Raw genomic sequence first — 25,236 nt, 5'->3', positions numbered from 1 at the left:
CCCCAGCCAGGACCCTCAGCAGCTCTCCACACCCCAGCCAGGACCCACAGCAGCTCCCCACACCCCAGCCAGGACCCACAGCAGCTCTCCACACCCCAGCCAGGACCCACAGCAGCTCCCCACACCCCAGCCAGGACCCACAGCAGCTCTCCACGCCCAAGCCAGGACCCACAGCAGCTCCCCACACCCCAGCCAGGACCCACAGCAGCTCCCCACACCCCAGCCAGGACCCACAGCAGCTCCCCACACCCCAGCCAGGACCCACAGCAGCTCCCCACACCCCAGCCAGGACCCACAGCAGCTCCCCACACCCCAGCCAGGACCCACAGCAGCTCCCCACACCCCAGCCAGGACCCACAGCAGCTCCCCACACCCCAGCCAGGACCCACAGCAGCTCCCCACACCCCAGCCAGGACCCACAGCAGCTCCCCACACCCCAGCCAGGACCCACAGCAGCTCCCCACACCCCAGCCAGGACCCACAGCAGCTCCCCACACCCCAGCCAGGACCCACAGCAGCTCTCCACACCCCAGCCAGGACCCACAGCAGCTCCCCACGCCCCAGCCAGGACCCACAGCAGCTCCCCACACCCCAGCCAGGACCCACAGAAGCTCCCCACACCCCAGCCAGGACCCACAGCAGCTCTCCACACCCCAGCCAGGACCCACAGCAGCTCCCCACACCCCAGCCAGGACCCACAGCAGCTCCCCACACCCCAGCTATGGTCTCATTCAGGTCAGAATGGCTGTATGATTCAACGATTGCATGTATGATTGGTGATGTATGATGTATAGTGTGTATGGGTGGTGGAGGGATGCTGCCTCATCTCGCTGCTGGTACTGTGGCAGAGCATCTTATTGCCTCATTCATCTTCCCTTTCACCACGTTTTCATCATTAGTGGTTTATAAAAATAATATATAACCATATCATGTATAAATAATAATACTGTAATATTATTATTATTAAGTGTGAAGGTTTGTTCCCTTAGATCACGTAGATCCTCGTTGATGTGTGTTATTCATTCAGTGTTATGCAAGTGTAGGACCTGAGAGTGTATCGTGTAGTGGTGGTCCCTCACTACAGCTGTGGCCCCCCCTTCACCCCCTCCTACAGCGACCATCACTACAGCTGTTGCCCCCCCTCACCCTCTCCTACAGCGACCATCACTACAGCTGTTGTCCCCCCTCACCCCCTCCTACAGCGACCATCACTACAGCTGTTGCCCCCCCCCCTCACCCCCTCCTACAGCGACCATCACTACAGCTGTTGTCCCCCATCACCCCCTCCTACAGCGACCATCACTACAGCTGTTGTCCCCCCCCTCACCCTCTCCTACAGCGACCATCACTACAGCTGTTGCCCCCCCCCTCACCCCCTCCTACAGCGACCATCACTACAGCTGTTGCCCCCCCCCCTCACCCTTTCCTACAGCGACCGTCACTACAGCTGTTGCCCCCCCTCACCCTCTCCTACAGCGACCATCACTACAGCTGTTGCCCCCCCCCTCACCCTCTCCTACAGCGACCATCACTACAGCTGTTGTCCCCCCCCTCACCCCCTCCTACAGCGACCATCACTACAGCTGTTGCCCCCCCTCACCCCCTCCTACAGCGACTATCACTACAGCTGTTGCCCCCCCCTCACCCTCTTCTACAGCGACCATCACTACAGCTGTTGCCCCCCCTCACCCCCTCCTACAGCGACCATCACTACAGCTGTTGCCCCCCCCCCTCACCCCCTCCTACAGCGACCATCACTACAGCTGTTGCCCCCCCTCACCCCCTCCTACAGCGACCATCACTACAGCTGTTGCCCCCCTCACCCCCTCCTACAGCGACCGTCACTACAGCTGTTGCCCCCCCTCACCCCCTCCTACAGCGACCTTTACTACAGCTGTTGCCCCCCCCCTCACCCCCTCCTACAGCGACCGTCACTACAGCTGTTGCCCCCCCCTCACCCTCTCCTACAGCGACCTTTACTACAGCTGTTGCCCCCCCCCTCACCCCCTCCTACAGCGACCTTCACTACAGCTGTTGCCCCCCCTCACCCCCTCCAACAGCGACTATCACTACAGCTGTTGCCCCCCTCACCCTCTCCTACAGCGACCATCACTACAGCTGTTGCCCCCCCTCACCCCCTCCTACAGCGACCATCACTACAGCTGTTGCCCCCCCCCTCACCCCCTCCTACAGCGACCGTCACTACAGCTGTTGCCCCCCCTCACCCCCTCCTACAGCGACCATCACTACAGCTGTTGCCCCCCCTCACCCCCTCCTTCAGCGACCATCACTACAGCTGTTGCCCCCCCCCTCACCCTCTCCTACAGCGACCATCACTACAGCTGTTGCCCCCCCCCTCACCCCCTCCTTCAGCGACCATCACTACAGCTGTTGCCCCCCCCTCACCCTCTCCTACAGCGACCATCACTACAGCTGTTGCCCCCCCCTCACCCCCTCCTTCAGCGACCATCACTACAGCTGTTGCCCCCCCCCTCACCCCCTCCTACAGCGACCATCACTACAGCTGTTGCCCCCCCCCTCACCCCCTCCTACAGCGACCGTCACTACAGCTGTTGCCCCCCCTCACCCCCTCCTACAGCGACCGTCACTACAGCTGTTGCCCCCCCCCCCTCACCCTCTCCTACAGCGACCGTCACTACAGCTGTTGCCCCCCCCCCTCACCCTCTCCTACAGCGACCTTCACTACAGCTGTTGCCCCCCCCTCACCCCCTCCTACAGCGACCATCACTACAGCTGTTGCCCCCCCTCACCCCCTCCTACAGCGACCATCACTACAGCTGTTGCCCCCCCTCACCCCCTCCTACAGCGACCATCACTACAGCTGTTGCCCCCCCCTCACCCCCTCCTACAGCGACCGTCACTACAGCTGTTGCCCCCCCCCCTCACCCCCTCCTACAGCGACCGTCACTACAGCTGTTGCCCCCCTCACCCTCTCCTACAGCGACCTTTACTACAGCTGTTGCCCCCCCTCACCCCCTCCTACAGCGACCATCACTACAGCTGTTGCCTCCCCTCACCCCCCTCCTACAGCGACCATCACTACAGCTGTTGCTCCCCCTCACCCCCTCCTACAGCGACCGTCACTACAGCTGTTGCCCCCCTCACCCTCTCCTACAGCGACCTTTACTACAGCTGTTGCCCCCCCCTCACCCTCTCCTACAGCGACCCTCACTACAGCTGTTGCCCCCCCCCTCACCCCCTCCTACAGCGACCGTCACTACAGCTGTTGCCCCCCTCACCCTCTCCTACAGCGACCCTCACTACAGCTGTTGCCCCCCCCCTCACCCCCTCCTACAGCGACCGTCACTACAGCTGTTGCCCCCCCCCTCACCCTCTCCTACAGCGACCAACACTACAGTTGTTGCCCCCCCCTCACCCCCTCCTACAGCGACCAACACTACAGTTGTTGCCCCCCCACCCCTCCTACAACGACCCTCACTACAGCTGTTGCCCCCCCCTCACCCCCTCCTACAAAGACCCTCACTACAGCTGTTGCCCCCCCCCCCACCCCCTCCCTACCCCCCACCCCCTCTCCCAAACCGGCACAGTTCGGCCATCAGCCACTGGGCACTTAGTAAAGACAATTATATATTTATAAACAAATGTTGATGCTGCCTCTAAGCCGGATTTCAAGGGGTCCAGACTCACTATGGGTATACCTTGGTTTACCCTTAGTATTAGCGTAGTGAACTCGCCGTGGTAAAGCTGGTGTACTCTACAGTCATAGGTGAGGCGCATGCGCGCAGGCTGGCGCTGGCACTCCCTGTATGGTGCCAGATACTCTTCCCTCCCCCCCCCCCTGCTCCAGTTCACCCCCTCCCCCTCCTTCGCCCCCTTCCCCCTTTTCTCTGCAAGCTTCTTATCATCCTTGTAATATTGCTCTTCGGGTTATGTTCTGCGTATTAGACTAATAACAGGTTAAAGAAAAGATCGCATCTGGTATCGCCATCTGGCAACATCGTATTCTTAATTGACGTTGCCAATCTATATTTATTGTCATTTTAAGTCATAGCACTTTTATTGCACGTTAGATGTATTTACGTATGCCCAGGGAAGCATCTTTTGCTATAACCATGAAAATGTTAAGAATTTAAGATCGGAAAATAGATGTGACGTACAATGGACGCGTTTGTTTATGGGGATATTATCGCTCCCCCGCCACCCTCGTCTGTGGCCGGGGCTCGCTGGCAGCGCCATCGTCAGTTGCGCGCCGGACGCCGTCGGGTTTGGGTGTACCGCTCACCAGAGGGCCCACCCACGGACGTATATTAAAGGACAATACATATAAGTGAAGCGTTGTGTATACAAGAGGACGGATTCGGTTACTGAAACACTCTGATAAGCAGCTGGGTCACTGGTGAAGGAAGCCCTTGGTGTTGTGTAGATAGTGTGTATAAGGAGCCCGCAGTGTTGACGCGTTCCCGTGAAATCTAGAAACAAATCCGTGGATATTTTTCCTGCTTTTGCGCGAGAAGATCCTGGATTGTCTTGAAGTTTTCTGCGAGAAGATCCCATTGGCGTCAAGTGTCAGGCAGGTGTCTACCGCCTCGAGGTTGTTTGCAACATAAACAGCTGCTGGAAACAAGTGCCAAATGTGTGTGTGCGTGCGACTGGACGAGACTACAGTTGTGTAATCATAGTTCAAGTTAATCCTTCATCACTAATCAGTGTCTTGTACGCATATCCTCGTCAAGTGCTTTATAACTTTGGTGTGTAGTGAGGCGTTTAGTGTCTTGAGGCAATAGTGACAAGTTAAATATATATATATATCTACCCATAAGTGACGCAGTAACCAGTGTTAAACTAAGTATCTCTATTAATCATCATCTAGTGATTTAGGTGATAACTATAGTGTTTAGTGCCCCCCCCCCCATATCGGTAGTTTAGGGTCTGGTTAATAAGACCATTACAGCGCTCTCTAACCATCATTTGCCCGAATTTCCTCACTACAGCGCTCAATATCAACTGTATCGCTGGCAATATTCTGGCGGTACCTGGTGTGGTCTAACCGGAGAGCCTCGTTGCTGGTCTGGAGGTGAAGGTTGCAGCCTCCTCCTCCGCACTTCCTAGAGCCAGAGGTCACCTCTCCCCTACCGGAGGCACGGTGTGGTTGTGTGGTGGCTGTGTGGTGCAGGGCGGCGGGTGCCCCACCACCACCTCCCCCACCATGATACTTGACAACAGACAAGTCCCCGACATCATCGTCAGCAGGGAGGGGCTGACACACAACAATAACAACAATAATAGCAGCAAGCAGGGCAATGGTAATGGTAGCCCGCTCCATGTTGGCGGCAGAAATGGTAATGGTAGCCCTCTCCACGTTGGTGGAAGAAATAGTAATGGTAGCCCTCTTCACATCGGCGGCAGGAATGGAAATGGCAGCCCTCTCCACGTTGGTGGAAGAAATGGTAATGGAAGTCCTAGGCACGTAAACTATGCCAATGGGAGTCCCAGACATGTAAACTATGCCAATGGGAGTCCCAGACATGTGATCTCTGGCAGCTGTAGTCCCAGACACACAAGTTATGGAAATGGTAACCCCTGGCAAGTGAATTATGGCAACGCCAGTCCCAGGCACAACATATACGCCAGTGGCACTCCAAGACCTCCAAGGACTGAAAGTGGCAGCCCTCGCCACGGTAGGAATGGCAATGATGGACAGGAGAGTCCAAGCCACATGCCACCCCCCGGCTTCAACAACAACGGCAGCCCGAGGCACAGAAACGGTGTTGGCAATGGTATTCCCGTTAGCCCTCGCCATAACCCAGGGCAAGACGGCAATGGCAACGGCAGCCCCAGGCACCTAGCCAACAACAACTGCGACAGTCCCCGGCATGTCTTGAGGAACAGCTGTAATGGGAGTCCCCGCCACACCTTGGGGACACTGGGAGCCAGTACAAGGTTCATACAGCGGGTGTACAGCTTCGACTATGGCCACGGTAGCCCCAAGCACACGAGGAGCGAAGACGAGTCTGCTTCACACCTCCAACACGATCATAACCACCAGCAGCAGGCGGCCGAGCAAGATAAAAACTCCAGAGTAAGCAAAATACCAGTTCACGTTCAAGAGAGAAATCGGGAGAGAACGAGTTCCTTAGACAGAAACACAGAGCAAAGGAGCGAGAGTCCCCGGAAAGGACACTCGAGTAGGGGCCGAGGACAAGTCACGTCTACACCAGTTCGCAAAAACTCTGAACCGGACGTTAAAACTGGGGATTTCAAGTCAGTCATCAAAGAATACGCCCAGCTGAGCCCCAAGCGTGTCAACCTTAGGAATAAAAACCAAGGGTTTAAATATGGGTTGTGCAGGATAGAAGTCAAAGACAAGCCAGTCAATAATTGGCAACCGTGGAAGAGACTGGGGGAAAACGGCAAGTGGCATTCACTTGAAAATGATAAATGGTACACCATCGAAAATGGGAAGCTGAACACCCATTCCACAAAATGGAACAGGCAGAACAGGAATTGGTCAACGGACCAAGAGTCTTGGAGTTGTGAAAAGAGCGTGTGGAACATAGAATGTGACAAGAGTGAAGAGGAGAACGACCAAGTCTTCTTGAGCGACGATAACAAAGAGCAGATCAAGAAGCCTAGCCGTTACGTCAGAAGGGAATCCTGGCCGGCGATGACTGCCGATCACACAGAAGATCCCACAGAAGGGGAACGAGGAGCGAGTCCACAGAGCAGGGACCGTGGCACCAGCCCCAGGAATGACTCGAGCAGTTCCATCTCCAAGACCAGTAGTCGCGAGAGTATTTCTGACATGAAGAATCGCGGAGCAAGTCCTGCTAATGGAGTAAGGGATCTGTGTTCTAGAAACGGGAATCGATCGTGTAGCCCAAGAAACCGCGCAGTCAGCCCCTGGAACCACGTGTTTAGTCCCAGAAAAGGGTCTATAGGAACGAGTTCGTCTTCAAGTAGTGATGTCACCAGAAGATCGGAAACTGAGACAGAGACCGAATGGGACTCGGGTGTGGATTCCGTGACTTCCAAGATGGTGCTTATTAGGTGTAAGGAAGCTAATTACCTGACTCGGATCTACCTCGATAAAGAAGGTAAGGTTATTTGCTGTTTTGTGTTGAATTCAATGATGCTGTTTACAGTGAACATGTATTGTGCAAGTTATACCCGTTTTGCTAGCCATGGAGTCTCAAGTTTAATAGCTATGATGGGGGGGGGGTAAAATAGCTATAAGGGGGTGGTGGTTGTTAAAAATTCGCTACTTGGAACAAAGCAGCACAGGCTATGGTGAGCCCGTAGCTATAAGGGAAGGAATAGCGCCCGTCGCTGTGTTCTTGGGACGAGATGATGGCATCCGCCGGAGGGTCAAGGACTGGAGACGTTCAATAAAACACGGAACTTACCCAAGTATATAATTATTGTGTGAGAGAGACGCGCGCGCGCGGTGTGCGTGTGCGCACGCACTGTTCAAGGGTGGGTTTACACGCGCCGTGAAAGTAGTGGCCGCCTTTAGACCTCCTTAAACCCTTAACCCATTTTAATACCACCAGTGGTCAAACCACACATCAGAAGATGGAGAAACGACATGATAATAGTCGACGATGGACCGAAACGACATGATAATGGTCGACGATGGACCGAAACGACATGATAATGGTCGACGATGGACCGAAACGTCGTCGTTTCTCCATCTTCTGACGTGTTTGGTCATCTTCAGGCCCGTTATTATGACTCATAGTCTGCTTAATTAATTAATAGCACCGATTTGGGGTTCTGGTTTAACATGGGCTGTTGTCATTTTATACCGTGTTAGGCTTGTGCAGACTTGGCATCCAAGCTTAAATATTTGTTCGCTATATATTATATCCTGAATAATTGTTTACAATGGCTCGAAGCGTGCCGGGGATTCTCCTCTGCTACAACCAATGGGCAGTCTCTTTCACCCTATGCCCCTGTAAACCTAGCAGTAAAATAGGTACCTGGGTGTTAGTCAGCTGTCACGGGCTGCTTCCTGGGGGTGGAGGCCTGATCGAGGACCGGGCCGCGGGGACACTAAAGCCCCGATATCATCTCAAGATAACCTCAAGATAGGTACTATCTAAACAAGAGGCCGAGGCTGTCATATATGGATCTCGGGGTATGGTTAAATTGTACCCAAGACGGTTTGGCAAAGTTCGTTTTTACTATACCGTTAGGCAAGGCTCGTGGGTTGAGCACGTTTAAGTTGGTTTCGAAGTCCGTTGATGAACCATTTTGTGTAAAATGTGACTTGTATTCCTAATCGTAACTCATCAGTAAACTAGAAACTTTATTTGTTGGTATTGTATAAATAAAATAAACTGGTACTTCCTAGTGTACTAAAGTATTTTATCGTCAGCGTCCTAATTGTCCTGTCCCACAGGAGCTAATTGTCCAATCCCACAGGAGCTAATTGTCCTCTCCCACAGGAGGTAATTGTCCTATCCCACAGGAGGTAATTGTCCTCTCCCACAGGAGGTAATTGTCCTCTCCCACAGGAGCTAATTGTCCTCTCCCACAGGAGCTAATTGTCCTCTCCCACAGTTGCTAATTGTCCTCTCCCACAGTTGCTAATTGTCCTCTCCCACAGTTGCTAATTGTCCTCTCCCACAGTTGCTAATTGTCCTCTCCCACAGGAGGTAATTGTCCTCTCCCACAGGAGGTAATTGTCCTCTCCCACAGGAGGTAATTGTCCTCTCCCACAGGAGGTAATTGTCCTCTCCCACAGGAGGTAATTGTCCTCTCCCACAGGAGCTAATTGTCCTCTCCCACAGTTGCTAATTGTCCTCTCCCACAGTTGCTAATTGTCCTCTCCCACAGGAGCTAATTGTCCTGTCCCACAGGAGGTAATTGTCCTCTCCCACAGGAGCTAATTGTCCTCTCCCACAGGAGGTAATTGTCCTCTCCCACAGGAGGTAATTGTCCTCTCCCACAGGAGGTAATTGTCCTCTCCCACAGGAGGTAATTGTCCTCTCCCACAGGAGCTAATTGTCCTATCCCACATGAGGTAATTTCAATCGGTTTCTGCGTCTTGCATTAATACAGCCGGGTTTCCTCCAAGGAGTGCCGGACCAACCGGGCTGTGGTGGGTATGTGGGCCTGCGGGCCGCTCCAAGCAACAGCCTGGTGGACCAAACTCTCACAAGTCAAGCCTGGCCTCGGGCCGGGCTTGGGGAGTAGAACAACTCCCAGAACCCCATCAACCAGGTATCTCCTGAGCCTGGCTACTACTAATATAGCCTCCAAAAAATTGACCTTCCGTATGATAGAATGAACAAAATGTTGACTATTTTATGCAAAAATAGTTTAGCTTTGATTCGAACACAAGACTTACCATAAACCTACACGTTCAGGGGACACCTTAGACCTAACATGAATCTTGGCCCTAATTAGGCCTAATGTATATAGCACATATGCACAATATGAGGTCTGCAAAATTTGATTTGGCCGTTGACTTCTTTCTTGGGTCCTCTACAACATGAATAGTACAGTAGTCGATATTTTGTATTGCCATTCGTGTTAGCTAGAAGGACTGTCATTGTTGGGTGAAAGGTTGACGACTAATCAGTGTTCAAAGTTGTCTTCACCATGTGAAGGGTGAACCAGTCTAGTTTGAAATTACACTTCATTTATGAACCGTGTAACAAATACAAATTATTACAGTACTTATTCCGCGAATAAGTACAGAATTTTACAAAAGAATTGTGTAGGGATGAAATGAAAAGGTTTTGTATGTAGGCTTAGGTGCGCTACAAGTATGTTTATTAAGAGAAAGAAATACATCTCAAGGGGATAGAGTAGCTTAGGCTATTTCTACCCCCCCCCCCCCCATGGTGCGCTACATAGCTGGTTAATCCTTTAATGAAATAAGTCTTGAATTATAGCTTTGAAGTTATCTTAATCAGGTTTACAAAATGCAGCACATCATCGCCTTACCGACCAGGCCAAGTGAATATAGCCTAGGCTATATGCTTAAATCTAAAAGTGAAAAATCTGTCCACACATTGGAAAGACGTAGCCAGCATTGGGACGGGGGGGGGGGAGGAGGGTAGAAATAGCCAAAGTTATTCTATCCCTTCGAGATGTATTTTATTGTCTCAATAAACATACTTGTAGCCAGCAAACAATTCCTTTTTTGTTTCAAGCGTGGGTTGGACATGTATATGAGTGGGTTTTGGGGGGTTATAAATAGGAGCTGCCTCGCATGGGCCAATAGGCCTTCTGCAGTACCTGGTTCTTGTGTAGCATACGGAGAGATCTTGCAGTATTGGATATTTGTATTAGTTATTCTTAAAGTTCGGTTTGATCAGTGGTATGGGTGATACAGTGACATACAGGCTATGCATCTTTTCAGTTTATAAAGTAGATGGAGTACAACCCAGCGGGTTTTCTTCCTATTGGGGAGTGTTGTACATTCTGCTATGGCGGTATGTTCACTCACAAGATGAGTGGCGCTGCCCAAAAAACTCGCCCCTCGGGGCAAAATTTAAAATTTTAAAAATTTGTAATAACATGTACTCGCGATGTACTCTTGTTTTACTGTTAGGCTACATATAGGAATTGTTTTTTATATCTTGAGATAACTCGCCGACAGGAGGCCTGGTAAACGCCCGGGCCGCGGGGACGCTAAGCCCTGGAAGCACCTCAAGGTAATCTCAAGATGATTTCGGGGCTTAGCGTCCCCGCGGCCCGGTCCTCGACCAGGCCTCCAACCCCAGGAAGCAGCCCGTAGCAGCTGTCTAACTCCCAGGTACCTATTACTTTACAAATTACTGCCAGGTACAAATTACTGCTAGGTGAACAGAAGCATCTTGGTGAAAGAAACTCTGCCCATTTGTTTCCGCCTTCACCGGGATCGAACCCGGAACCTCAGAACTAGGAAACCGAAGTCCTCTTCGATATCGGGGATATCGAAACCGATATCCCCTCACGATTTAATGTTTTAATATATCATCCCATATTAAAACAAATTTAATAACGAATTGGCATATGACAACAATTTATTAATGCGACACATTTTATTTATTATGTTCAGTAGCCGGCACTGGCAAACTTTGGGTACATTATAAGGATATCTTCAAGAACACGAGAGTGAATAAAGTAATTGCAAAGCTCCAGGTACCTCATATAAGCGCTCATGCCAACGGGTCTGAATGGTCTAATAACTGGGCATTTGATGATGTAGTGTGGGAGATCATGCCGCAGTTCCTGCTCACAGAGTTTGAGCCCTCTGTAAGCCTTCCCACCACTGCTCACGGGATGGGTACGGGGTACCACTGCTCACGGGATGGGTACGGGGTACCACTGCTCACGGGATGGGTACGGGGTACCACTGCTCACGGGATGGGTACGGGGTACCACTGCTCACGGGATGGGTACGGGGTACCACTGCTCACGGGATGGGTACGGGGTACCACTGCTCACGGGATGGGTACGGGGTACATAATAACAGAACTAACGCATAGGCCTAGTTAGCTAAAGTAGCAATGCCCGTTGTTTTGTATTGGGATTTACCGATAAATACGAGGCTTTTCTCTGACCATTTTAATTTATAACCTTTTGAAGAATTATAGGTAAATAGAATTCTCTTCAGCACATTATTTCTAACGTGAATGTTTCTTGCTTAATCTCGTCTTTGATAAGTAAACGGAGTAATAAAGGTATAGGTTATCTTTAAGATGGTTTCGGGCTTAGTGTTTCCGCGGCCCGGTCGTCGATCAGGCCTCCCATTTGAGGCGTCTTTTTGACATTGTCTGAAACAGAAACACGAGGTATGAAATAATAATAATTGATAAGGTCAATAACTGATGTAACTCATGGTGCAATATTGTGAAGAAGAGGGTACCTAAGCCGCTTTTAATTAATAATTTGCCCGAAACGCCATGCGTATTAGTGGCTTGACGTATTTGTATGTACAGTACTAACTCTGTCTATTAATAATCAGAATGTTTGTAACTCTGCATCTATGTATGTACTTCTCCTAAATAAAATATTATTATTATTATTATTATTATTATTATTATTATTATTATTATTATTATTATTATTATTATAAGAACATTGTCGCTTGTCGAGGCCTCGGGAGAGAAGAGGACTGTTGATGTTAATGTGACGAGGCTTCCACAGAGTCGGCGAACTTGCCATGGCTTTAGAAAGTTTTGTAATATGTCAGAATATGTAATATTCTGGCATCCGTAAATCATGTTCAGAGGCTTGTAAACTGTTCAGAAGCGAGCAGGGGTTCTCGAGATGGTTCAGGAGTGGTGGTATCTCGAGGCTTCTGTTAGAAGTAACATTCCGTTGCTTGAGAAGTGTTTATAAACTCTAGATCTGTAGATACTGTGGAATATGTGTTTTTTCGCTAACCCAAAGTAGCCTAACATATGCGGAGGTAAGTGAATCAATAAGATATACACAGGGTTTGGATAGAGTAGTATATCGGCAAATTTTTCCTCTCCAGTAAGAACGTAAGCGTAAGAACTGAGCTTTAAGTATATTTTTGTGTCAACAATTTGAGTGTGGAAATTTTGCGTACACGCTCGCATGTCTGCCTCCGGCACAGAGGCTTAGGCTACTATGGGTCACACGGGCAGTGTCCACTTTTTACTATTCAAACTTCAAACTAATGGAATTCGGAGTCGTCCTGATGGTGTAATTAATGCAGAGGTTTATTATTAAACTTGTATTTTTGAGTGCCTTCAAGTTTTTATTTTAAAAGTGGGCCTACAGCAAAATACATTCTTGAAAACCTATTAGAGGACGACATTTAATAAAGATCTGCAGTCATTCTTACTAAGGTAAAACATTAAAGTCACATTCTAGAATGAGGAGGATTTGATTTAAGTGTACAAATGAAAGTCACTATCAAAGGGGGATGAAAACAGGGCACCGTATATATTAGCACCGACTTGGCAGAGAGCTGTAGCTTAGCGAATAAATTTCTGAAGTAACCACCTTGATGTGATTGCTTTTGAAAGTTTGAAAATTTAGTTAGTAAGATAAGGGTGCAAATAATGGGTGTAAGACTAGCCGTAAGGGCCAGTAGGCCTAGGTGTTCTGTGGTGTTTCTTTTGTTTAAATGTTCTCATATAAGCGCTGGAATGGAGAGCACTTTAACTCGTATGCAGCTGTTGAGACTATCGTGCATCTGGCACTCCGGGATACACAACGAAAAATTTTTGACCGACTGTAATAGAGTTTGTTGAGGGTGCGTTAAATGAATGTTAACATGGGGCGCGTGCAGGTACGCATGGAGTTTGATTTTACTTTACCATTGCTAGTACAAGTATGTAGCTAGTATACACTGTTCTCACTTGTCAAGGCGTGAAAGTTATCGTGGTGGGAGGTGCTAGTACTAACTTATCTCAATAGCCTAAACTATTTCTCTGTCTCTATCCCTTTGAGATGTATTACTTTATCTCAATAAACATACTTGAACTTAGCTCTGTCATCAACACATTGCTACAGCAGCGTCCGGCCCCCTGGGTGGACGTGGTGGCTTCTTCTAGAATCTAGATACAAGTCTTATTTACACAAGACGGTTCGCCAACGGATCTGAAACCCAACCAACCCAACCCAACCTATCCTAACCATATTACCTAACATATACTATCCTCCACATTGGAGCCTGATTGCTGAGTGGACAGCGATCGGGATTCGTAGTCCTAAGGTTCTGGGTTCGATCTCCGGCGGAAACAAATGTGCAGTTTCATTCATCCTGATGCCTCTGTTCGCCTAGCAGTAAATAGGTACCTGGGAGTTAGACAGCTGCTACGGGCTGCTTCCTGGGGATGAGTAACAAAAAGGAGGCCTGGTCGAGGACCGGGCCGCGGGGAAGTTAAGCCCCGAAATCATCTCAAGATAACCCTAACCAGAACTCAACCTACACTACCCTACCTTGGGTTACTTTGAGGTGTTTTCAGGGCTTAGCGTCCCCGCGGTCCGGTCCTCGACTAGGCCTCCTAGTTGCTGGACTGGTCAACCAGGCTGTTATACGCGGCTGCTCGCAGCCTGACGTACGAGTCACAGCCTGGTTGATCAGGTATCCTTTGGAGGTGCTTATCCAGTTCTCTCTTGAACACTGTGAGGGGTCGACCCTTATGTGTAGTGGAAGCGTGTTGAACAGTCTCGGGCCTCTGATGTTGATAAGAGTTCTCTCTCAGAGTACCTGTTGCACCTCTGCTTTTCAACGGGGGTATTCTGCACATCCTGCCATGCCTCCTGGTCTCATGTGCTGTTATTTCTGTGTGCAGGTTTGGGACCAGCCCCTCTAATATTTTCCACGTGTAAATTATTATGTATCTCTCCCGCCTGCGCTCAAGAGAATACAGATTTTGGCATTTTAGTCGGTCCCAATAGTTTAGATGTTTTACTGAGTGGATTCTAGCAGTAAAGGATCTCCGCACGCTCTCCAGGTCAGTAATTTCTCCAGCTTTGAAAGGGGCTGTCATTGTGCAGCAGTACTCCACTCTAGAGAGCACTAGCGTTTTGAAAAGTATCATCATCGGTACAGCATCTCTAGTGTGAAAAGTTCTTGTTATCCAACGTGTCATTTTTCTTGCAGTTGTGACGGCTACTTTATTGTGTTCTTTAAAGGCAATGGCTTCCGACATGAGTACATCCAAATCCTTTACATTGCCTTTTCGTTCTATGTTATGATTTGCCTGCGTTTTGTACGTGGTCTCACCCTTTTATATTTTTATTTTTTTTTCGTAGCGCATGAGCTGGAACTTATCTTCCTTATATACCATATTATTTTCTGTAGCCCATAGAAAGACCTGATTTACATCTGATTGGAGGTTTGCCGTGTCCTCTATGTTGTCAACTCTCGTGAAGATCCTAGTGTCATCTGCAAAGGATGATACAGTGCTATAGGTTGTGTTCTGGTCTATGTCCGATATGAGGATGAGAAAAAGTACTGGAGCAAGCACAGTACCCTGGGGGACTGAGCTCTTCACGGTTGATGGGCTGGATTTTATTTTGTTGACTATTACACATTGGGTTCTGTTAGTCAGAAAATTGTAGATACATCTGCCTATTTTTCCGGTAAACTATCTATCTATCGGTTAACTAACTATCAGGGGAATGAAATGATCATGTCTAGTACACAGAGATTAAACATTATATTGTTCAAGCACGACACAGACTGAGCTACTGGGTATTTATCTAGCCACTGAGTGCCTTAAGCTCAATGGTGGTGGAGTGATATTCTGTGACTAAAAGTGCTCTGCAGTCCTTAAATAACCCATCACACTGCTGTTGCCATCTTCTGTTGCATCTTAATTTTTTGTTTAATATATTGGTATACATGGCTTGCTCCCCCTATTATTTTTTCCCTTTTCACTAGTTATCCTGAGAGAATAGTCGACGTATTTGTGTGTGTGAACACTAGTATCTTAGATACATTTCACACTGGGAACACACACAGGCATAGAGATGGGGCCTTAGGCAACCGTGACGTCACTCAACAGACACCGCACTTGTTTATTGTCTCCTTGGCACAGTGGTAACTCAGTCGCCCCGCCCTTCGCGAGCGAGTTAGCCTGGGTTCGTATCCTGGCCGGGGAGGATTGACTGGGCGCCAATCCTTAGCTGCACGCCTCTGTTCACCCAGCAGTACATGGGCGCCTGGTTGTTAAATCATTTGGCGGGTCGTATTCCAGGGAAAATATTAGGCTTAAGAACCTGCCTGAAATGCTACGCGTGCTGGTGGCTGTACGAGAATGTAACACCTCTTTGTGTATATATAAATATAAAAATATATATATTTAACTAGTTTACCTTGTTTTCTTTAATTACTTGTTTACAGTAATGATTAGCTCTCGATCAGAGAACACTGTATAAACATCAGAGGTCCGCGGTTGTTCAACGTCCTCCCAGCGACTATAAGAAATATTGCCGGAACAACCGTGGACATCTTCAAGAGGAAACTGGACTGTTTTATAAGAGAAGTGCCGGACCAACCTGGCTGTGGTGGGTATGTGGGCCTGCGGGCCGCTCCAAGCAACAGCCTGGTGGACCAAACTCTCACAAGTCAAGCCTGGCCTCGGGCTGGGCTTGGGGAGTAGAAGAACTCCCAGAACCCCATCAACCAGGTATCAAGCGAGCAGATGACTAACTATAATGACTATAGTCATTAATGTGTGGCGCACATTAAGACTAACAACAAAGGGGGTTATCTTGAGGTTATCTTGAGATGATTTTGGGGCTTTTAGTGTCCCCGCGGCCCGGTCCTCGACCAGGCCTCCACCCCCAGGAAGCAGCCCGTGACAGCTGACTAACACCCAGGTACCTAATTTACTGCTAGGTAGCAGGGGCATAGGGTGAAAAACTCTGCCCAATGTTTCTCGCCGGCGCCTGGGATCGAACCCGGGACCACAGGATCACAAGTCCCGCATGCTGTCCGCTCGGCCGACCGGCTCCGGGGTGGATTACACTGAATATGATTGATTTGAATAATTTATTATACTCCGATAGTTAACTTTTTTTCCCCTATTGTAAAACCCAAGTTTCCTAATTTTAAAGAAAATTGTGTGTTGTTTGGGTTCTAGTTTCTCGATAGGCTTTTTTTTTTGTATTCCTGAGTAAAGGAAATTACAATCATGCTGGCCTATCATGTTGAGGCCTATCATCTCAATCATGTTGGCAATCATTACAATCATGTTCTAGGCCTACAAGGTGATTAGGTTGGCGAGACGGGTTAGGCCTACAACCCCCCCCCCACCTTCGTCTCCCAGGCGCGTGTGTCGCATTTTTAGTGAATAATTTTGATTTGTATCAACATGGGTGTGTTCCGTCATGCCTTTGAGGGTTCCCTGAGCTAAATGATGGTTGACAGAATTAGTGCCAGAACCCCCATCTCGCAAGATTCATTTGTCTCTGTCCATTCCTGTCTCTGTCCATTCCTGTCTTTGTCCATTCCCGTCTCTGTCCATTCCTGTCTTTCTGTCCATTCTGTCTCTGTCCATTCCTGTCTTTCTGTCCATTCCTGTCTCTGTCCATTCCTGTCTCTGTCCATTCCTGTCTCTGTCCATTCCTGTCTCTGTCCATTCCTGTGTCTGTCCATTCCTGTCTTTCTGCCCATTCCTGTCTGTCCATTCCTGTCTCTGTCCATTCCTGTCTCTGCCCATTCCTGTCTGTCCATTCCTGTCTCTGTCCATTCCTGTCTTTCTGTCCATTCCTGTCTTTCTGCCCATTCCTGTCTCTGTCCATTCCTGTCTTTCTGTCCATTCCTGTCTTTCTGTCCATTCCTGTCTTTCTGTCCATTCCTGTCTTTCTGCCCATTCCTGTCTCTGTCCATTCCTGTCTTTCTGCCCATTCCTGTCTTTCTGCCCATTCCTGTCTTTCTGCCCATTCCTGTCTTTCTGCCCATTCCTGTCTCTGTCCATTCCTGTCTCTGTCCATTCCTGTCTTTCTGCCCATTTCCGTCTTTCTGCCCATTCCCGTCTGCTTCCACTACCTTCTCCTCGACCACCTACCTGATATACTGACATTAAGGGAAGAGGCAAGTTGACACTGCCCTGTGGGTAGAGGGAGGAATGGGTAGGGAGGAGGAGGAGTCGCCGAGCGAGAAACCAAAGGGTGTTACTGGTTATGCTAGACACAGACACATTCCAGGAGACGTGGACTGGAAGACCTGGACGGTTGTAGAGGGAAAAGGAGATGGTCTTCTCCTTTCTCCTTTTCCTTTCTTATCTTCTGACGAGATGGAAGAGAGAGCACACTTGTGCCGGGCGGCGTTGGAGGAGTTGCCAGCGGCGTGGCGTGCCGCTCCGTAGTACGACGGCCCGGAGTGGATTCCAGAATCGGTGCTGTATGTCGCCTTTTGCCACTCATGCCTCGTAAACCTGTTGTGTACGTGTTTGTGAAGAGAAGAAAGGGAGGCCCTGAGTGCATATAGAGGCTGCTGGGGGCTGGGTGTGAGCCCACGGTGGGGGATAGTGGGGGGGGACAGGTGGAGATGGGGAGTTGAAGGGGAAGACCCGAAGGGGTTTATCGAAGTCCCCTTATCGAAGTTTATTACAGTCTCCGTGGTGTAGTGGTAAGACACTCGCCTGGCGTTCCGCGAGCGCTATGTCATGGGTTCGTATCCTGGCCGGGGAGGATTTACTGGGCGCAATTCCTTAACTGTAGCCTCTGTTTAACGCAACAGTAAAATGTGTACTTGGATGAAAAAACGATTCTTCGCGGCGGGGATCGTATTCCAGGGACTTGCCCGAAACGCTACGCGTACTAGTGGCTGTACAAGAATGTAACAACTCTTGTATATATCTCAAAAAAAAAAAAAAAAAAAAAAAAAAAAAAAAAAAAAAAAAGTGGTAGCTTGGAGGCTGTGAGCGACCATTAGGGGTTACCTTGAGGTTACCTTGAGGTGCTTCCGGGGCTTAGCGTCCTCGCGGCCCGGTCGTCGACCAGGCCTCCTGGCTGCCGGTTGCCGGGGTGGGAATATGGGTGACGGGAGGCACACTTACCGCTCAACACTGCAGTTTGGCTGGTACAAGGCACTTGCCCTCGGCGCTCGGGTGTCTGCTGTAGCTGCAAGTGCAGGTATTTCCCCGCCTTATAGGACTACCACGGTATATGGCGGTGCTTTTCGGACATGTCTTCAGGCCAGGCTCGTTAAAGCGGCGTCCATTCCCAAGACGCATTCATAAATTTTAACGTCGTGTGTGTATTAATGAAATAGGTTTGTTCTCATAAAGTAATATTAATCTTTAAAGTTCTGTGTATAGTTAAGTGTAGGTTAAGTGTTTAGGTTCTGTTGGCGATTATTTATATTGGGTGAAGCACTTACAGCGTTGTGGTTTGTACGTGGGTGAAGCACTTACAGCGTTGTGGTTTGTACGTGGGTGAAGCACTTACAGCGTTGTGGTTTGTACGTGGGTGAAGCACTTACAGCGTTGTGGTTTGTACGTGGGTGAAGCACTTACAGCGTTGTGGTTTGTACGTGGGTGAAGCACTTACAGCGTTGTGGTTTGTACGTGGGTGAAGCACTTACAGCGTTGTGGTTTGTACGTGGGTGAAGCACTAACAGCGTTGTGGTTTGTACGTGGGTGAAGCACTTACAGCGTTGTGGTTTTAGCAGAGGTCGTCAGCGAAGCATTGTTCGAGAAATATGTTCAAACGTTATCTGGAACATACCTGGAGAGGGTTTCGGGAGTTCTACTCCCCGGGACCTGCCTGAGGCCAGGCTCGATTTATCCATATATCCACCACAGCCTGGTTGGTCAGGCAACTTCTTGCTAGACCTTTTCTAAGTGCCTCGTGAATACATCCACCTTTATTCTGGCAATATTTATAACGCTTGCCGGGAGGGTCTTGAACAGCCGTGGACTTCTGATGTTCAGACAGTGTTCTCTGATTGTGTCTATGGCACCTCTACTCTTCACTGGTTCTATTCTGCATTTCCTTCCGTACCTTATCCTCCAGTATGTTGTTATTCTACTGTGCAAATTTGGGACGTGGACGTCCAATATCTTACATGTATTACACACAGAAATCACAATAGCATGATGCATCAAATGAACAAATCCAAAAGGGCCGTGACGAGGATTCGAACCTTCGTCCGAGAGGATCTCAGACGCTGCCTTAATCGACTGAGCTACGACATAGCTCAGTCGATAAGGCGCGTCTGGCATCCTCTCGGAAGTAGGTTCGAACCCTCGTCACGGCCCTTGTGGATTTGTTTCTTCCATATACATATTATTTGATACCTTTCTCGTCTCCCTTCCAGAGTTTTGTTTTGAGAGCTTTGAGACGTTTTAGATGTTTTATCGTGTCTATGCGTGCCGTATATGTTATCTGTACCTTACCTTGCGAATATTTTGGGGCTCAACGTTCCTGCGGCCCGGTCGTCGACCAGGCCTCCTGGTTGCTGGGACTGGTCAGCCAGGCTGTTGGACGCGGCTGCTCGTAGCCTGACGTATGAGTCACAGCCTGGTTGATCAGGTATCCTTTAGAGGTGTTTATCCAGTTCTCTCTTGAACACTGTGAGGGGTCGGCCAGTTATGTCCCTTATGTGTAGTGGGAGCGTGTTGAACAGTCTCGGGCCTCTGATGTTGATAATTCTCTCTCAGAGTACCTGTTGCACCTCTGCTCTTCAACGGGGGTATTCTGCACATCCTGCCATGCCTCCTGGTCTCATGTAATGTTATTTCTGTGTGCAGGTTTGGGACCAGCCCCTCTAATATTTTCCACGTGTAAATTATTCTGTCTCTCCCGTCTGCGCTCAAGAGAATACAGATTTAGGCTCTTTAGTCGGTCCCAATAGTTTAGATGTTTTACTGAGTGGATTCTAGCAGTAAAGGATCTCTGCACGCTCTCCAGGTCAGCAATTTCTCCAGCTTTGAAAGGGGCTGTCATTGTGCAGCAGTACTCCACTCTAGAGAGCACAAGCGTTTTGAAAAGTATCATCATTGGTATAGCATCTCTAGTGTGAAAAGTTCTTGTTATTTAATCTGTCATTTTTCTTGCAGTTGTGACGGCTACTTTATTGTGTTCTTTAAAGGTAAGGTCTTCCACATGAGTACACCCAGGTCCTTTACATTGCTTTTTTTATGATTGGACGTGGTTTTCATATAAAATCTTTTGATTTTATGGTAAAATCATATGATTTTTATGATTTTCGCGTTTTGTACGTGGTTTCCGTTTTTATATTTTCAGTTTTTTTCCATAGCGCATGAGCTGGAACTTATCTTCGTTAAACACCATATTATTTTCTGTAGCCCATAGAAAGACCTGATTTACATCTGATTGGAGATTTGCTGTTGTCTACTCTCTATGTAGGGTTGTCTATGTTGTCTACTCATAAAAATCCTAGTGTCATCTGCAAAGGATGATACAGTGCTATAGGTTGTGTCCTTGTCTATGTCTGATATGAGGATGGAAAAGTACTGGAGCAAGCACAGTACCCTGGGGGACTGAGCTCTTCACGGTTGATGGTCCGGATTTTATTTTGTTGACCATTACAACAAATATAGTTCACTATAGTTCTTGATGAATATAGTTATTCCCTTGCTTAGCTAAACGAACTATGGGGTTCAGTACCTGAACCCATTATGTGCCATTGTAACCCTGTCCACCCCCGCCCACGGGAAGGGTATGGGGTGCATAATGAATATATCAGTGTGCTTAAACTGGTGGTGCGTCGTCTGCTCCTTGCTGCTGGCGTGTTGGTAATGGTGGCAGTACCATGGGCTGGCTGTAGCACCACTGGCTGTGTTGTGTTCCTCCTTCCTGCAAATGTCCCTTCCGGACGCCATGTGCATTTTAGATGGTTGTCCGCCCCGCCAGTCCTGCCCTTGGCCTCTTCTCAGGCCTCCCTCTCACCCCCCACCCCCTCTGCAACCCCCTTAACCCCCCCCTGCAACCCCCTCACCCCCTCTGCAACCCCCTCACCCCCTCTGCAACCCCCTCACCCCCTCTGCAACCCCCTCACCCCCTCTGCAACCCCCTCATATTCCTTCTCTTTTGTGCTCTCTCTTTTTAGCTCTCTATCTTTGTTATCTCTATTTTTTTTACCTCTTTCCATTTCTCTTCTCTCATATATATATATATATATATATATATATATATATATATATATATATATATATATATATATATATATATATATAATAATATATATATATATATAATAATGAGAGATGCCAGCCACGGCCGCCACATAATGAGAGAGATGCCAGCCACGGCCGCCACATAATGAGAGAGATGCCAGCCACGGCCGCCACATAATGAGAGAGATGCCAGCCACGGCCGCCACATAATGAGAGAGATGCCAGCCACGGCCGCCACATAATGAGAGAGATGCCAGCCACGGCCGCCACATAATGAGAGAGATGCCAGCCACGGCCGCCACATAATGAGAGAGATGCCAGCCACGGCCGCCACATAATGAGAGAGATGCCAGCCACGGCCGCCACATAATGAGAGAGATGCCAGCCACGGCCGCCACATAATGAGAGAGATGCCAGCCACGGCCGCCACATAATGAGAGAGATGCCAGCCACGGCCGCCACATAATGAGAGAGGTGCCAGCCACGGCCGCCACATAATGAGAGAGATGCCAGCCACGGCCGCCACATAATGAGAGAGATGCCAGCCACGGCCGCCACATAATGAGAGATGCCAGCCACGGCCGCCACATAATGAGAGATGCCAGCCACGGCCGCCACATAATGAGAGAGATGCCAGCCACGGCCGCCACATAATGAGAGAGATGCCAGCCACGGCCGCCACATAATGAGAGAGGTGCCAGCCACGGCCGCCACATAATGAGAGAGATGCCAGCCACGGCCGCCACATAATGAGAGAGATGCCAGCCACGGCCGCCACATAATGAGAGAGATGCCAGCCACGGCCGCCACATAATGAGAGATGCCAGCCACGGCCGCCACATAATGAGAGAGATGCCAGCCACGGCCGCCACATAATGAGAGATGCCAGCCACGGCCGCCACATAATGAGAGATGCCAGCCACGGCCGCCACATAATGAGAGAGATGCCAGCCACGGCCGCCACATAATGAGAGAGATGCCAGCCACGGCCGCCACATAATGAGAGAGGTGCCAGCCACGGCCGCCACATAATGAGAGAGATGCCAGCCACGGCCGCCACATAATGAGAGAGATGCCAGCCACGGCCGCCACATAATGAGAGAGATGCCAGCCACGGCCGCCACATAATGAGAGATGCCAGCCACGGCCGCCACATAATGAGAGAGATGCCAGCCACGGCCGCCACATAATGAGAGAGATGCCAGCCACGGCCGCCACATAATGAGAGAGATGCCAGCCACGGCCGCCACATAATGAGAGATGCCAGCCACGGCCGCCACATAATGAGAGAGATGCCAGCCACGGCCGCCACATAATGAGAGATGCCAGCCACGGCCGCCACATAATGAGAGATGCCAGCCACGGCCGCCACATAATGAGAGATGCCAGCCACGGCCGCCACATAATGAGAGATGCCAGCCACGGCCGCCACATAATGAGAGATGCCAGCCACGGCCGCCACATAATGAGAGATGCCAGCCACGGCCGCCACATAATGAGAGATGCCAGCCACGGCCGCCACATAATGAGAGATGCCAGCCACGGCCGCCACATAATGAGAGATGCCAGCCACGGCCGCCACATAATGAGAGATGCCAGCCACGGCCGCCACATAATGAGAGATGCCAGCCACGGCCGCCACATAATGAGAGATGCCAGCCACGGCCGCCACATAATGAGAGAGATGCCAGCCACGGCCGCCACATAAAGAAAACATTCGCACCATAATTGAAGCCGGCCAACATTAGCAATTAAATTTACAAGCAAAACTGTGACTTTTAACAGAGCAGCTGTACACCCGTGAGACAGGTGCTAGGGTAGCCAGGGGTACCACCACCACCACCACCACCTGCTGTACACCCGTGAGACAGGTGCTAGGGTAGCCAGGGGTACCACCACCACCACCACCACCTGCTGTACACCCGTGAGACAGGTGCTAGGGTAGCCAGGGGTACCACCACCACCACCACCTGCTGTACACCCGTGAGACAGGTGCTAGGGTAGCCAGGGGTACCACCACCACCACCTGCTGTACACCCGTGAGACAGGTGCTAGGGTAGCCAGGGGTACCACCACCACCACCACCTGCTGTACACCCGTGAGACAGGTGCTAGGGTAGCCAGGGGTACCACCACCACCACCTGCTGTACACCCGTGAGACAGGTGCTAGGGTAGCCAGGGGTACCACCACCACCACCTGCTGTACACCCGTGAGACAGGTGCTAGGGTAGCCAGGGGTACCACCACCACCACCACCTGCTGTACACCCGTGAGACAGGTGCTAGGGTAGCCAGGGGTACCACCACCACCACCTGCTGTACACCCGTGAGACAGGTGCTAGGGTAGCCAGGGGTACCACCACCACCACCACCTGCTGTACACCCGTGAGACAGGTGCTAGGGTAGCCAGGGGTACCACCACCACCACCACCTGCTGTACACCCGTGAGACAGGTGCTAGGGTAGCCAGGGGTACCACCACCACCACCTGCTGTACACCCGTGAGACAGGTGCTAGGGTAGCCAGGGGTACCACCACCACCACCACCTGCTGTACACCCGTGAGACAGGTGCTAGGGTAGCCAGGGGTACCACCACCACCACCTGCTGTACACCCGTGAGACAGGTGCTAGGGTAGCCAGGGGTACCACCACCACCTGCTGTACACCCGTGAGACAAGTGCTAGGGTAGCCAGGGGTACCACCACCACCACCACCACCTGGTACTCAACCAACCCGGCCTCCTGACAGAACGTCGCATTTTGACGTATACTCTACCGAAGGTTAAAAATTGACGTACTAGAAAATGACAGCGGCTGTCGTAATTGACGTACTGTCCCGTTTTCTGTTTTGGGTCCTCTGGTAGGTTAGGATAAGGACACTTAAGTGCGACAGTTTCTTGACGTTGGGAAGCCTTAGGAGGACGAGCTTGTCTTACTGCCTTTTGAAGCGCCAGATTAACTGTGGAAAAGTCAAGTCGTTTCCAACTATACTTTTGACTGGAATAAAGATATGAGGCTGGATTAGGGGATCTGGGTCCCTCAAGGAGGGGATATGACCAGTATATACATAATCCTCAGGAGCAATAACGTGGACAGCCTCCAGACTGAGAACATATTGGACAAGATGGCGCACGTTTACACCGGAAACGGGAGCGGCATCAACTTGGGAAGTACTCTTGGATCTTGCCACTGTGTGATAAGATAGGTGAGCAGTGTTAGGTAGGTACCTTCACCCCAGCCACCACCACCACTTGAAATGGAAGAGACGCCACCACTTGCAGGTTGCTGCCTCTCCTCTTCTTCCTCTCTTCCCCATGAGTGCTCTCATTACTTGTTCCCGCCCTCGCCGCCCCCTCCCCCTCTAATCCTCGCCTCCTTCCTAGCTCCCCTCCTCCTCCTAACCCCCCCTCCTCCTCCTAACCCCCCTCCTCCTCCTAACCCCCCCCCCTCCTCCTCCTCCTAACCCCCCCTCCTCCTCCTAACCCCCCTCCTCCTCCTAACCCCCCTCCTCCTCGCCCCCCTCCCCACCCCGGCAACTTGATCAATGCCAGCATTGTTCTCTTGGTCCGCACAACCTTCACCGGGGTTGTGTGTGTGTGTAAGAATGTTCAGTGTCCGGAGAGCTGTTGCTTCCCAGGCTGCCTCATTATGTGTTAAGAGTATTCACACGCTCAAACATGGCAA

General features: G+C 50.2%; 1 protein-coding gene across 4 annotated transcripts in view; it reads left to right on the top strand.

The window, feature by feature from the left end:
- Positions 1 to 25,236, top strand: part of LOC123767557 (uncharacterized) — a 542,858-nt gene that overhangs the window by 247,422 nt on the left and 270,200 nt on the right. For 3 of the 4 annotated variants that reach the window (XM_069310336.1, XM_069310337.1, XM_069310335.1), the window contains exon 1: positions 4,213 to 7,076. The exons of the other annotated variant lie outside the window; for it this stretch is intronic. In XM_069310336.1, the coding sequence (XP_069166437.1) occupies positions 5,189 to 7,076 (1,888 nt within the window). In that variant the 5' untranslated portion in view covers positions 4,213 to 5,188. Of the gene's footprint in view, positions 1 to 4,212; positions 7,077 to 25,236 lie in introns of those variants that run through there. 4 annotated transcript variants of the gene reach the window in all.

This window comes from Procambarus clarkii, chromosome 67 (assembly GCF_040958095.1).
Source record: "Procambarus clarkii isolate CNS0578487 chromosome 67, FALCON_Pclarkii_2.0, whole genome shotgun sequence".
NCBI lineage: Eukaryota > Metazoa > Arthropoda > Malacostraca > Decapoda > Cambaridae > Procambarus > Procambarus clarkii.
The sequence above is the reverse complement of the archived record's forward strand: the minus strand, read 5'-3'. Positions and strand labels throughout refer to the sequence as shown.